This window comes from Nomascus leucogenys, chromosome 2 (genome assembly GCF_006542625.1).
Source record: "Nomascus leucogenys isolate Asia chromosome 2, Asia_NLE_v1, whole genome shotgun sequence".
Taxonomy (NCBI): Eukaryota; Metazoa; Chordata; class Mammalia; order Primates; family Hylobatidae; genus Nomascus; species Nomascus leucogenys.
Window position 1 is genome coordinate 104,203,863 of NC_044382.1, and position 15,535 is coordinate 104,219,397.

At 37.5% G+C, this 15,535-nt stretch overlaps 1 protein-coding gene across 2 annotated transcripts in view; it reads right to left on the reverse strand.

Annotated features, from left to right (window-relative positions):
- Positions 1 to 15,535, reverse strand: part of SPATA9 (spermatogenesis associated 9) — a 31,337-nt gene that overhangs the window by 6,072 nt on the left and 9,730 nt on the right. Inside the window, exons 4-5 of one of the 2 annotated variants that reach the window (XR_001115307.2) lie at positions 5,714 to 5,809; positions 542 to 683 (exon numbers count right to left, since the gene is read on the reverse strand). Coding sequence is in view for 1 of the 2 variants with exons in the window: in XM_003261625.3 (XP_003261673.1) it covers positions 393 to 683; positions 5,714 to 5,809 (387 nt within the window). In the remaining variant the exon portion in view is untranslated. Of the gene's footprint in view, positions 1 to 63; positions 684 to 5,713; positions 5,810 to 15,535 lie in introns of those variants that run through there. The other variant, XM_003261625.3, reaches the window with a different exon arrangement.

Sequence of the window (15,535 nt, forward strand, 5' to 3'; positions counted from 1 at the left end):
TTGATATGCAGCATCTTGATGGGGCTTTTTTTTCTCCCAAGTAAAGAATTTGACACTCAAGTCTTTAATAAAAACATTAATGTATTATAAATATGCTTATATTATAAACCACAGTGTAAAGTCTAACCCACCAGAGGATGGATTTTCTTGTTCATTAAAAGTATGTAGTCAGTACATATATTCCACATCAATATTCATTTTATTTACTCTATCATGTAAATACTAGAAAATGACATTTTAATAGTAGGCCCCTTCTCTTTTTTTTTTAAGAAAGCAGAGCAATTCTTAAGAATTTTAAGAAAGCAGAGAATATGTAAACTAGACTCTGAGTTTTGTCAGATGAACTGTGCCATTAAATAGATAACTCAAGTTCTGTTCAGTGATATCTGTATTCAGATTTGCTCATTCATTTCAGCTGATTGGTCAAACACAGAATGTAAAACTTGGATGTTATTACTCTGCTTATTAGCAAGAAGCTTGGGGTAATCTGAAATGTCTGCCGTCTCTGGCAATGACCTATAAGGTTTTGCTTTGATTTCACCTTCAGCAAACATAGGCTCTGAAAGCACAGGCTCAGAAAAGGCTTTTCTACAATTTTCACTCTCTTCTCTGTTTTGCCTTACGGATTCTTCTTCCTGGAAGATGTTCTTTACCTTCTCCAGCACAGCATTAACACAGACTGCCTATACAATAAAAAGAGTTTGAAAAGTAAAGTTTCTTTTTAAGCTACTAACCACAGATTAAAAACATACAATATAGTGTTTCACATAAAGTCATTTAATCTACATAATCTAATAAAAACACTTTCAGGACCTTCAAGTACGTAATATAATAAGCATTGGGAGATTGTTCTAAATAATACATTACAATCTAGACAGCAATTTAAAACCTAGTATGCTTCAATAAATATGTGTTTTACATCTTTTTCCCCCAGTTCATTAGATGTTTTACATCTTTATTCTCCTGATGTAATTAAATGAAACATTTTCTGAGAGATGGAATTTGTCCTCAAACATGGTTTTTCTCAAAGTAGTTTTTTTGTTTTAATTTTCTTCCCCCTAGACTTTGCTTATACTTACACGTACAATGAAAGGATATCAACATATCAGAATTTAGTAAGCTACTATCAGTGGTTTCTGAGCAAATACGTGATCCACTGTTCCCTCCAAAAATGCCACTCAGTACTTTAAGGAGAGGAGTGTCAAAAATAAAACAGAGAAAAATAACTTCAAAAATTCAGAACCACTAAGGACTGCATTAATTAAACTTACTCTGTAAGTTTACTAATGATGAAGATGATCATGATGCTAAGTATTCAAGGCAAGCAATGAGAAAAGAAAATTCATGAAATATGAGAAGACTTAAACCAGTTTATTTCACCAAAGAAATGCCTCAAGGTAATATAAAGGATTATAAACACTTAGAAGTTTTTCCTAAAGAGGTAACAGCAAAAGGATTGAGGTCCTCAGTCTTGAACAGCCTCAACTTCCTCTTGCCCTCCTGCCTCCTGCCTCCTCCTTCTTGCCTGCCTCTTGCTATAGAATTGAGGAACACAGACACTTTCCCTCACTTCCCTGCAGTTAGTTCATTAGCTACCCTGTAACTAATGAAATAAAATGGTATGTCTGCTGGGACGGAACTCAGAAAGGATTTTTGGAAAAGTTTTTCCTCCTATATAGACTGTCTTTTCCCTCTACCTATCTCCCTCTTCCTTCTTTGAACACTGATAGTATTGTGATGCTTGATCATGAGGCAACAAACCTAAGGACTAAAAAGTTTTTAGAAGAAAAAGAGGGAAAGACCCTGTTGTCTTAGGCTTTTAGGGCTGCTGTAACAAAATACCATGAACTGAGTAGCTTACAAACAATAGAAATTTATTTCTCACAGTTCTGGAGAGTGGGAAATCCGAGATCAAGGCACTGGCAGATTCAGTGTCTGGTGAGGGCTTGTTTTCTGTTTCATAGATGGTACCTTCTATCTATGTCCTCATATGGTGGAAGGAACAAGGCAGCTATCTCAGGCCTCATTTCTAAGGGCACTAATCCCATTCATGAGGACTCTGCTCTCATTACCTAATCACCTCCCAAAGGCCCCACTTGCTAATACCACCACCTTGGGGTTAGATTTTAATGTAAGAATTTGGGGTAAGCACAGACATTCAGACCTGAGCTTTGATAACATTTCAGACATAACTGTACAAACCTGGGAACTGCCTAACTCCCAACTTCTAATTAAGATATTTAAATATCTTTATCGATTAAGGTACTGTCATACAGATATGCTTTGTTACTTGCACTCTTATGTATCCAGACCCAGCACTAGAAACCTTTGAAGTCATGACCTTTAGCTATAAACAGCCTCATCCATTTATCCAAAATACAATCATTCTCTATGAATTCATGTTGCGAAAAAGGTTGGAAAGTTCTATTTGAAACGTTCTCTCTTCCCTCACCAACAAAAAATTATATCTGTGCACATTCTAACCACCTTTTTCCCAGTCTCAGAAATGAACGGTCTTGATCAAGGTATATATCCTTCTATCTTTGTGTTTAACCTACATCCTACCATCTTCTCTATCCATTATTCCTTGTCTCTTCAGCCTCTTTACTCTTGACTGGATCTTCCCCTGCAATCTATAACATGCTTGAGTATCTTTCATCCTAATATTTAAAAATTGAAAATCTCTGGGAATCTGCTTCTCTATTGACTGCTACACATTGTCTTCTTAGTCAAACCAGAGTCTGTTTCCATGTTATTACCTTCTGTTCACTCTGAACCCTGCTTATTTCTGTCTTCCTTATCCAGTTATGCCACTGAAGTCATTTTTGAGATGGTTAACCTCGACATCTTTACTACTATATCTAATGGACACTTCAAATCTTCATTTTACTTGACTTTTTCTGCTTGTATTTGACACTTAACTGTCACAACATCCTGAGTCTCTATTTCCTTGGCACTATTTCTCCTGATTTTCTTTCTGCCTTTCTGATTGTTGCTGCTTGTCTCCCAAATGGATTCTTTTTTAGCTCACTTAAATATTGCTGTTCTTCATATTTCTGTTGACTTACCTGTCTTTTCTTTTGATATGGTTCCACTCATAGGACATTAGCATCTAACATATATATTGTTTTCAAAACCAAAATTATAACCTGACCTCTCCCAGGCCTTAGATACATATATGACCAATTATCAGATCACCAAAAATTTTTTTCTATTACCTGCTTATAAAGTTCATGGCATGATAAATTGTGTGAGATGATTTCAACAGCCTTTGAGAAATTGAAATCTAATTTTTGTGTTAGTCTAGTTTTTATTTCCCCATAGACATGTCATCCTATTCATTTTGTGCAATGTATTTGCATCCTAGCTTAGTTGAATGCCAATTTTGTATAAGATTCACATTTAAGATATTGAGCACTTCTTGAAAATTTAAAACAATGGCAAAATAGTTGATAAATTTAGTTTTTAAAAAACTGAATTAATATGTTTAAAAGTAAGTTCTACCTTTTTTCAAGGATATTTAGCTAGTCTTGACCCTATGCACTTCCCTATATATTTTAGAACTATCTAGTCAACTTATACACGCACACACACACACACACACACACACACACACACACACCTGCTTCGCTCTTAATTGGGACTTCTTGTACGTTTTGATATTGATATAAAATATTAACAAAAATGTGTAAGAATGCTAACAAAAAAACCATAAAAATGATTAAAAGAAAGTAAAGAAGACCAAACTAAATAGAAGGATATATTATATTCATGAACTGGAAAGAGGACTTATTCTCCCAGTTATTAAGATATAAAGCTCCTGTAATTAATACAGTGCTTAATTGGTGCAAGAATAGACAAATAGACCAACTGAATAGAACGGAGAATCTATAAACAGACCTATGTATAAAGGACACTTGATTTATGCAAAAAAGTATTCTAGGACAATAGAAAAGGGGCTTTTTTTAAGAAAAAATAGATTAATTGGATACTCATGGGGAAAAACTTGACTCTTACCTCGTATTAGTTCAAGATGGATTATAAATCTAAAGGTGAAAGTTAAACTAATAAAGCTTCTAGAATATAACAGAGGAGAATATTTTCATGACCTTAGGTGTAAGTCAAGATTCTGTTTGACACAGAAAGCACGTAACATAAAGGAAAAGATTAATAAATTGGATGACATTAAAATTATGATATGCTTTTATTTATTTTGACTGGATCTCACTATTTTGCCCAAGCTGGTCTCAAACTCCTGGGCTCAAGATATCCTCCTGCTTCAGCCTCCCCCATCAGCCTCATGAGTATCAGGGATTATAGGCACACACCACCATGCCTGGCTAAGAATTTCTTCTTTAAAAGACATTATTAAAAGAATGAAAAGGCAAGTCACAGATTAACAGAAGAAATTTGTCCATATATAATCAAAAAAGGACAGGCTCCTAGAATATGTTTTTTAAAGTAAAAATCAAAAATTGTTTTAAGAAAGACATCTCTCAATAGAAAAGCAAGAAGAGAATTTAACAGAAATTAACAAAGAGGATATCCAAATGTCCAACTAATATATGCAGAGGTACTCAATCTCATTAATAGTCAAGGAGATGCAAATTAAAACCACAATGTGATTATACTACATGCCCACAAAAATGGCTAAAATGGAAAAGATTGACAATACTGTCAGTAATGATGTGGAGCAACTTGGACTTAAAAAATCTGAGATTTGTGTTAATTGTTAAAAAACCATTTTAGAAAACTCTTTGGCAATATCTACTAGGTATCAGCACATGCATACCTTATGGCCTAGCAGTTTCACCAAAAGATACGTACAGGAATATTTATAGCAACCTTATTCATAGTAGCCAAAACTGGAAATAATCCAAATGTCCATCAGCAGTAGAATGGATAAATAAACGTTGATACAGTCAATCAGTTGAATACTACACAGCAGTGAAAATGAACAAACTACTGCTACAGGCAGTGAATGATCTTAAAACAGTGTTGGGCAAAAGACAAACACAAAAGAACGTAATATATGACTTTATTTATATAGAATTCAAGCAGTCAAACTATCAGTAGTAGTACAAGTCAAAATAGTGACATCCTGTATAGGAAAGGGTAGTGATTGTGAGGGGCAAGAAAGAGGCTTCTGGAATTATGGTGATGTTTTGTTTCTTGACGTGGGTAGTATAGAGATTAATAGATTTTGTGATAATTCATTAAGCTGTACACTTTCCTTTTTGTGTGTTACAGTTTTTTTAAGTGGCTATTAATAGAAAATAAAACCCTTATCATTAAAAAATCTTTTATATTTTTCTCATGCATAGCACTTGTAATCCAAAATATACTAATACCTGTGTTCCCCAAAGTGAGAGACCCCAAATGTTAGAATACTGAACTTTAGCCAACCATGGTACAATGGCTGAAACAAAACAGCTGTAGCTAAATAACAGTAAAACTAAAAATTCTTGATCAAAAATATTCAAGTGGTAATAATAAACTTTATAAAAATAAAATTTTAGTTATTTAAGCAAACTGGGTTTTGGTGGATTGACCTGGCTCATCAGAAAGGGAACTTTTTAATATAAAATTATTTTGTGTAACGAGACTGTTTGTGAATGGTAACATTAAATATTGTACAGTATACTATTGCACAGTGTTATTAACATTACATAAGTAGATTTATTTCTAGATTCTAATAATTTTCTTAACTTACCAAATAAATGAGTGCTGCATATGAAGCATATATTATGCTAGTTAAAGCAGTCTTTGCTGGAAAGGAGATGATTTCAAACAAAGAACCCTTTCTGACCTGCAAAAACAGAAAAGATTTTCTTAATAAACAAACATTTTCAATGTTTCAATGTCATATTGTACAATGTTACTATAAAATGAGAATTTATTTTTTTCTAAAGAAAGTCTTCTACTTTAGAGCTATCCAGGCTTTTTCGTATTGTGAAAATTGTTTATTTTTCCTTTTTTAACAAGAAGACACTTTCTTGTGCTAATCAAAACCTGTGACAAATCTATAAAAATCTTGCATTTCTGCGATCTAAATGACTAATTTTTCCCAATTGCCAACTGTGCACACTAGGAGGTGCTGCTGTGCATATTAGAAAAACAGTCTTTCCTTTGTTCAAATTCATGTAATCATTCTTTACTAATTATTCACAACCTCAATTAAGTAAACAGCAATCAAAATAATAAGCTTTTCCTAGAGATTAATGACCTGCTTGGAAATGTTAATCATGAGACTGCTGAAGGCCAGCATTAACCTTAGATGATCATTAAGCTTCAGAAAATGTTCTGTGCTCATATGCAACAGGCTCTCATGAAACACAGAGAAGGTTAACACCAATGATGAAGTTGCCTCTCCTGTGTTTCTAGTTTCTGGCAGTAGGTGTACCAGCCTGAAACATAACATTTTAACATACTCAGTTATACTGTCTCATGGGCCACCTCTGTTGCCTTGAGCAAGGTATGAAATGAGGACTTTAGGAAAAACATTCCCTTTCCATTCAGCAGTGAAGTGACAGTTAGCCAGGCTCCTCTGAAGTAAGAGCCAAGCAACTTAATGGCTTCGATGAACTTCCAAAAGGTACAGGCTGTAACTGATAAAATCATATAAATGCATGGTAAAAACATGCACATAATGTTCATTAGACAACGTTCATTAAAGAGCTATAACATTGAAAAAACTAAAACAATGATTCCAGAATAGTTAGGAAAATTATGTTATATCCACTCAGTGGTATATTATGCAATCTTTTTATTTTTTCAAACCTTTTATGTATTTTTAATTGACACATTGTAATGGTACATATTTAAGGAGTATAATTTGATGTTTCCATAGAAGTCTATGTTATTTAATGATCCAATCAGGGTAGTTAGCATCTGTATCACATTGTGCATTTATCATTTCTTTGTGGTAAGAACATTAAAAGATCCTCTCTTCTAGCTATTTTGTAATACATAATATTTTACTGTTAACTGTAGTCACCCTACTGTGCAGTAGAACACCAGAATTTATTCTTCCTGTCTAATTGTAATTTTGTACCCATTTAACAACCTCTCACCATCCTTCCCTTTTCCTCTTTCCCTACCTAGTCTCTGGTAACCACCGTTCTCCTCTCTGCTTCTATGTATCAACTTTTTGTTGTTGTTGTTAAAATTTTACGTGTGGGTGAGATCATGTGGTATTTGTCTTTCTGTGCCTGGCTTATTTCATTTAACGTGATCTCCAGATTCATCCTTGCCATCACAAATGACAGAATTCTTTTTGATGGTTAAATGGTATTCAATTGTGTATACAAACCACATTTTCTTTATCCATTCACCTGTGGTTGGACATGTAGGTTGATTCTATATCTAGGCTATTGTGAATAGTATGCAGCCTTTTAAAAGGTACCTCTGGGCCGGGCACAGTGGCTCACACCTGTAATCCCAGCCCTTTGGGAGACTGAGGCAGGTGCTTCACCTGAGGTCAGGAGTTTGAGACCAGCCTGACCAACATGGTGAAACCCCATCTCTACTAAAAATACAAAAATTAGCCAGGCGTGGTGGCACATGCCTGTAATCCCAGGTACTTGGGAGGCTGAGGCAGGAGAATTGCTTGAATCTGGGAGGCAGAGGTTGCAGTGAGCTGAAATCATGCCATTACACTCCAGCCTGGGCAACAAGAGCAAAACTCCATCTCAAAATAAATAAATAAAAGGTACTTCTGAAGAACATGTGATAACTTTTTGTTGAACGAACACTTATATGGCACTGTCTACCAGGTCCTGTTCAATGTACTTTATAAGTATTCACATTTAATTCTTAAAACAATCCTATGAAGTTGGTATTATTATTATCCTCATTCCACAACTGGAAAGCAGAAAAAAGAAAAGTAGGCAACCTGCCCCTGGTAATATAATTGGTAAGTAGCAAAGTGAGATTTAAACTGGAAATTGTACTCCAGGGCCCAAGTTGTTAACCTGATCGTTAAGCTATGCTGCCATGGGATACACTACTGCTCACGAAGAGTGGTAAAGGACTGCATTACAGCGATGGACTCTGGAGTAAATAGATGTAGTTAATCTCTAGCCCCAGAGTTCTTGAGTAATGAAATCTTGGACAAATTAATTCTTTGTTTTTTTTTTTTTTTTTTTTTTTTCGAGATGGAGTCTTGCTCTGTCGCCCAGGCTGGAGTGCAGTGGCGCGATCTCGGCTCACTGCAAGCTCCGCCTCCTGGGTTCACGCCATTCTCCTGCCTCAGCCTCTCTGAGTAGCTGGGACTACAGGCGCCCGCCACCACGCCCGGCTAATTTTTTGTATTTTTAGTAGAGATGGGGTTTCACTGTGGTCTCGATCTCCTGACCTCGTGATCCGCCCGCCTCGGCCTCCCAAAGTGCTGGGATTACAAGCGTGAGCCACTGCGCCCGGCCTATTAATTCTTTCCTCTAAGCTTTTTTCCCTCATCTCCAAATTGAGAATAATAGCTAATGTTTATCTCATAGATTTGCTGTAAAGATAAATAAGAAAATGTTTGTAAAATTTTTAGTAAAATGTCTGTGCATGGGTAGTATTAAGGGACATTAATAGTCCCTTATTAGAGAGGGAATATTAATAATAGTAATAATAGAGAAAGATCAAGGTTCAAAATAGTAAGCATAACAAGTATGATTGATTCCATTTATATAACATACAAAAACAAGCCAAACTACGCTGTTGGAAGAAAAGGAAACAATTATCCTAGCAAGGGTGAGAATTAGTGACTGTAAGGCAGCATGAGATTTCTTGAGTGCTGCTAACCAAGATGTGTTCAATCTATGAAAATTTATGGAGCTATACACTTAATTTGTGCACGATTCTGTATACTTCAGTATAAAGCTTAAAAATTCTACGTCCCATGTTTTTATGATGAAAATAAACACAATTAACATTGCATAGAAGAAGTTTGGACAGAAATGCACCAAAATTTCAATTACTGTTATGATTGAGTTATGTGGCTTTGTATAGTTAACATTTGTAGAACACTCATTACATGCTAGGTTCTATTCTACTGGCTTTCCTTGCATTGTCTCATTTTATCCTCTAACCTATGAAATAAGAACACAGGTTCAGGCCAGGCGCGGTGGCTCACGCTTGTAATCCCAGCACTTTGGGAGGCCGAGGCGGGCGGATCACGAGGTCAGGAGATCGAGACCACGGTGAAACCCCGTCTCTACTAAAAATACAAAAAAAAAAAAAGAGAGAACACAGGTTCAGAGAAATTAAATTCTTTCTTGTTTTCTATATTTTCTATGTTAGGTTGAAAGTACATATGGTATTTTGTAAATGAAATTATTAAAATATGTGTACATCCTGTTCTAGTATGCTCAGTGTTTGCTTAGTGCTGCCATTACTGAATGCAGAACAAAATTGCCCACTGCAATTTCCTTCTTCCCTCTTAAGTGACTTACAGAACAAGGAAACCAAGAACAGGATCTAGCCTAGTAGCTAAGAGTGGGGGGTGGGGTGCTGGGGGTTGGGGAAAGGCTGTTTTCTTTCTTCTTCCTTTCTCTTCGGGCCGTACTAACTCCTAGATGTAGGGATAGGTAGGGAAAGTTTCTGCCCACTCCCTCCATAGGTCACCTGCAGCATTTCCCAGAATTCCTGGCTTCTCGAAAGAGTTTCCAGGAAATGAAGCAGCTGCTGCTTTTTCTCTCTAGAAAGAATCAAATTGATAGCATGCCTTTGAATCCCACTTTTAGGCTACATGGAGACAAATACACAAGTAGAGAGCAGACTCTCTAGGAGGAAGAAAAGCAGATATACCTCCTAGCAGAGTGAAAAGGTTCTTGAGCTTGTGAATATATGATTTCATAGTGGGAGGTCCATGTTCAATCATTGGTAGGCCATATACAATAAAAATAAAAGTTGTGTTGTATGGGTTGGATCTGTGTCCCCACCAAATCTCATGTTGAGATGTAATACCAAATACTGGAGGTGGGGCCTAGTGGGAGGTCATTGGATCATGGGGGCGGTTTCTCATGGTTTAACACCATCTCCCCTTGGTACTGTCATCAGGATAGTGAGTTCTCATGAGATCTGGTTGTATAAAAGTGTATGGCCTCTCCCACCTCTCTCTCTTCCTCCTGTTCCAGCCATGTGAAGTGCTGGTTTCCCCTTTGCCTTCCACCTTGATTGTAAGTTCCCTGAGGCCTCCCCAGAAGCTGATGCTGCCATGCTTCCTGTACAGCCTACAGAACCATGAGCCAATTAAACCTCTTTTCTTTATAAATTAACCAGACTCAGGTATTTCTTTATAGAAGTGCAAGAATGGACTAATACAGGTGTCTACATGAGAAATTACTTTTTCTGTTTTATCACATCTTTCTTTCTCAGGTTTTGTCCTTCACCTAAAAGTAATTAAAGCTGATTAGTTTCAAAATAAATTATGTACTTGATATATGTTATGCTTCTGAATAATTAATCTTTATACTGTTTAAGGGTCATATTTAATTATTTTAATGCTTTTAATAATTACTTTTTATTCCTGTAACAAGAAAATATATTTCCTCCAAAATATATGTGGCTTCTGGCAAGTAGCCATTTTTCAACTTTATGATTCACTTAAAAAACATGTTTTTCGTATTATAAACCATGCTGTTTCATTTTTATCTTGCTTTGAGCAGAAATAGTGTATGGTAAAAGCTAAGATAAAAAACAGGAGAAATTTAGTAAGTGGCAGTCTTTAGATGATCTTGGCCTATTTCAAAATTTTTATCTCAACCTTGTTATATTAATTTCACTTTATGTGCATATTTGAGTTAAAAAATATCTTGGTATCAATGTTATGTCCATATATTTCTTTTTAAATTTGATCATGTAAAGCACGTAAAATACATGGATATTTGAGCAGTAAAAACATTTTGAACCTTTAATTCAACTTTTTCCACATAATTTTGACTGCCTTATCTCATAAAAGAAGTACGTGTGTTCATCTTATTTTCACTATTAAGATAAATCACACAAAAAACCCAACAGTGAGCAGTAAAGATTCACTTATACATGACCTGAAGGTTGGAGAATTACCAGGCCCCGTGTAGTTTACATTGTCCAAAACCACCCTGATGAGAGTTACAAGGGGAGTCATAGGGGAAATTCTAACTCAGACAAATGTTGCAGGAAACACTGACTGCTACTTATAGAGAGGTCCAGGAAAAAAAGTATTCCTGTTAAGTTTGGAAAAGCTGCACGAATGTGTCTTTGCTTAGCAACTCACAACACCTTTGAATACAGGAAAGACTCCTGACTTTAAAGAAAGCTACCTGACTTTATTAACCCCAGTGTTAACATTCTGTAGAACATTGTTCTTAAACAAGCTTTTAATCCAGTGGTCCTGTAAAGGCTCAAATGTCCTAATCCCTTTGCCAACGTGGAGGAGTACTGTATGTCTTCAAGAGCCCAGGAGTTCTACTATCTAGAAAATACCCTCTTTCCCCGGGTCTAGATTATACCAGCCAAGTTAGCCTCATGGCAGTCCCATGTAGGACCTACAGAACTTCCTGATATTTATGAGGTTTATAGTTTAAACCCCAAATTGGAGTCTAACTTAGAGGGTAGGGTAAGGAAGAAACTTTACATAGGTAAGTTTCTGATCCTTATCCTGAAAAAAGAACACAAGTTCACTGGGATCCACCTACAGCCCAGGCTTGTAAACGCTGAGGATTTTCTTCACTTTAGTCCCTATCTTATCCTATACCATGCTGCAGTGTGTATACAAAGTAGAAACAGTCAACTCTAATGCCATTATAGGGATGAGTCTATCACAGGAAGAGCTCTTGGTCCTGTGGCTCTGCATTGGCCTGCCAGAATCAACAACGATGTCTGGGAGCTGACGTGTCTTGGCTGAAGTCAGCATTCAAGGCGATTATCTAGGTCACTGCAGCCTAGAGCGGCGGCGGACTCCACTCAGGCAGGCAACTCACAAGGCTAAGCAGATGCACCATTCTGTAATTACTGGCACTGGAGATGTTGAAAACTACCAGGAAATTCTCTACTAAGAGTTTTCCATTCCTGAGGCTTTTTATAGAACTAGCCACAATCCTATCACTGCAGTCTCATTTCTGCAGAACCTGGAGGGGTTTGAGGAATAATTTTACTCAGCATCCATAGAGCCAAGTGCAAAAGAACCCTCTTCTAACAAGGTGGCAAGCTGGAAAGGCTTGACCCCAATCATCTGTGCACATGTTTCAGGCCATTAGAATCGCTTTAGGCCATTCCTGCCAGTTGGGTCTTTGGGAGGCTTCTATTTGGCACAACATTTCAATATGCTATGACATATTAAGCATGCTCTAGAGCTGAACATCCAAGCAGAAAGGCCCAGGTGGATGGCAGAGGGAGCTCCTGAGCCAGTGTCCATTCTTCACTTTGAGGAGACCATTACTGGATGCTGCATCTCAGAACTCCCCAAGTCGAAGAGCTGAAACACTATTCTAGTTATTGTTTGTGTCCTAATGAAAATGTTCCTCTATTTCTTTGTTTCCAAAAGAAGTCACCTGCCTCACTGGTATTCTCAGCCATATAACAGAGAGTTCTGGTAGAGCTATTTAAGGTGTTCCAGCTACAAATGCATTTTTTCATCATTTGTCATCCACAAAACAGTGACCAGACAGAACACATCCAGAAGATACTTGAAAGATACCTTCAGATAAGTTAACCAGGCCACTTACCTTCTTACAGCTAAGTTTTCCTAGAGTGATATCTTTCATGCAACCACAAAGCATATCCCCTTGAATAGTCCTTCCAGCTTTCACCCCTTTTACTTCCCCACACAAAGCTCCATCTGAGACAGGCAGTTTGACAATTCTTAAAAGAATTCATGCTGGAATCCACTCTGGATAAGCTGAACTCTGTCTGATGTGGCTTCTCATACTACTGCACTTTCCTCTCAGCACACTGTGGTGCCATGGATACACTCCATTTACAGACCAATCCATTGACCTCTGCCACATCTCATACATTCCGGTTGTACCTTTGACTCTCCCGGCCATTGTCCTCATAGTCAGTTCTGCTTCTGTCCTCACTGAGCCTTTGAGATTTGAGAAACGTTGTTTACTACAACTTAGATTTCCCTCACTGGCAATTCTGATTATCAACGCTAGCTACTGTATACTCCCCACGTAAAGCTTCTTCCTAACCCCCAGCCTCCAAGGACCCTGGAACCTCTGACCTGGGACTGTTCTTACTGGTCTCACTCCAGCCGTATGGAACTACTTACGTTCTCCAAGTAAGTCATGTTCTTTCCCACCTCAGTGTTTTCGTATATACTGTTCTTTTCTTGGAATGATTCTCCTACTTCTCATCTGGCTAATTCCTCCTCCTTCAAGACTCAGATTCAGATCCTATCTCTAGAATGTCTATATGGACCACCCTTTGGAATGCTATGTCTCTTCTTGATGCTTCTGTAGTGCACTTTGCATACTTTGATCATCCACTTGCTACATCCTACTGACACTGTTTGCTTATTTGTCTGTGAGCCCCACAGTCCGTAGGGCAAGGGTGAGACATCTCTGAGTCCCTGGTACCTAATCTAGTGATTTTGCATATCAGGTTTTCAATAACTTTTGTTGTTGTTGTTTCTGAGATGGAGTTTTGCTCTTGTTGCCCAGACTGGAGTGCAGTGGCACGATCTTGGCTCACTGCAACCTCGCCTCCAGGGTTCAAGCAATTCTCCTGCCTCAGCCTCCTGAGTAGCTGGGATTACAGGTACCTGCCACCATGCCCAGCTAATGTTTGTAGTTTTAGTAGAGACAGGGTTTCACCATGTTAGCCAGGCTGGTCTTGAACTCCTGACCTCAGGTGATCCACCACCTCGGCCTCCCAAAGTGCTGGGATTACAGGCATGAGCCACCGCACCTGGCCGCTATTTGTTGACTAAATAAAAATGTAGAACTATATTTCACTTCCAAAAAATTTAATCATCTTAAAACTTGGAAGATATTAAGAAGTAAAGCTGAAAAACATCTGGTTCCATACACATGGCAGACTGAGCTAATGTGGAGCATCTCACACAAAAACACCTAGAAATGTTTTAGGGTACATGTACCCTAAAACTTAAAGTATAATAACAAAAGTAAAAAAAAAAAACCACCTAGAAATGCTATAAAAATGACTTTCAAAAGATGTAATACAAAATTGAGCTTACAAAAAGGAAAGGGACCTTTCCCCCATCCCCAATGCCAGTAACAAAAACGGAACAAAAAACCAGAGCAGCAAGTGTGTGAGCTTATATCCCAGGAACTCTGGAGATGTTACTGGACCCTAAAGTAATGGTTGGGTGGTTGAGTAATTAATACAGATACTGGATATGAGACTTGGATAGATGTGAGGTGGGGATCAAGCCTTTGCAGAACTGCAATTTCAGTGAAATTGGGACTCAAACACTTGCATCCACCAGTACAGTAAGAAAGTAAGGAAGCTGGTCTCCATGTGGGACTCCCATGAGAGATTAAAATTCCAAGCTTTCCCCTTATAAAGGGATCTGAATTTACCCTATCAGTGTGATGCAGGGAATCCTAAGCTGAAAAAAACATAAAGATTGGTCTCAGGTTGCTGGTATCCCTGAAGCAACAAGCACAATTTCTCTAGAGGGACAGTTTCACCACCAAGGCCAAAAGAGGCCTCCCAGCACTTTGGGAGGCCGAGGTGGTGGATCACCTTTTATTTTTTAGAAACAAAACTCTGAAGTTCTTTTCTTTTCAAGTTTTCAGTTAAAATTATAACATAAGAAAATTATAAGTGAGATGCAATATAGATCACATAAGAGAATAAGGGCAAAGAAGAGATTTCATAGTCATGGATTTTAAATTAATGTCAGCAAAGATAGTCACAGTTAACATCTTGACCTTGCACAAGTCACTTAGTCCCTAAGCCTGTTTTTCTTAGGTTCCTGGAATTAGTTATCACACTTGATCTCTAAATTTACCTCAGAAACTCATTATCAGTCAAAGTAAAAAGGCAAACAGATTATATCTCTTAGTTCTCATTACTGGATAAAAACACACAAATTCAACTGGAAAGACAGATTTTTTTTCTTGCCACTGAATTTTCATGAATGTTGGGAGATAAGTCTCCCTGGATTTCTCTCATTCCTGTGCAGATTGGCCCTTCTGAGCAAAGGACATGTTTGAATAGTAAACAGCCTTGCAAAGTAGAAAAAAGTATATCCCTCTAGAGAGACATGTATCTCCCTGAACATGTCATAGGCCACTAAAAATAAAGCCGTCTCCTTTTTCCCTGAAACATGTACTTATATTCCAGGGTAATGAATAATTAATCTCTCTCTCTTTCTCCCTCTCTCTGTCTCTCCATCTGCATATCTTTTTGGAGAGGAGGCTAGGGAGATGTGCCAGTGTCCCTATAAAAAGTCCCCAGGGTCTCCTGATTTCAAGGTTCCTCTCTCCTGTGATGCAACATACTGTGTGCACAGGCAACATTTGGCCCACATCACATTGCCCTAAGGAATTTAAGCTTAGGGAACCAGCACAAGATACTGCTCTGGCTGACGCTT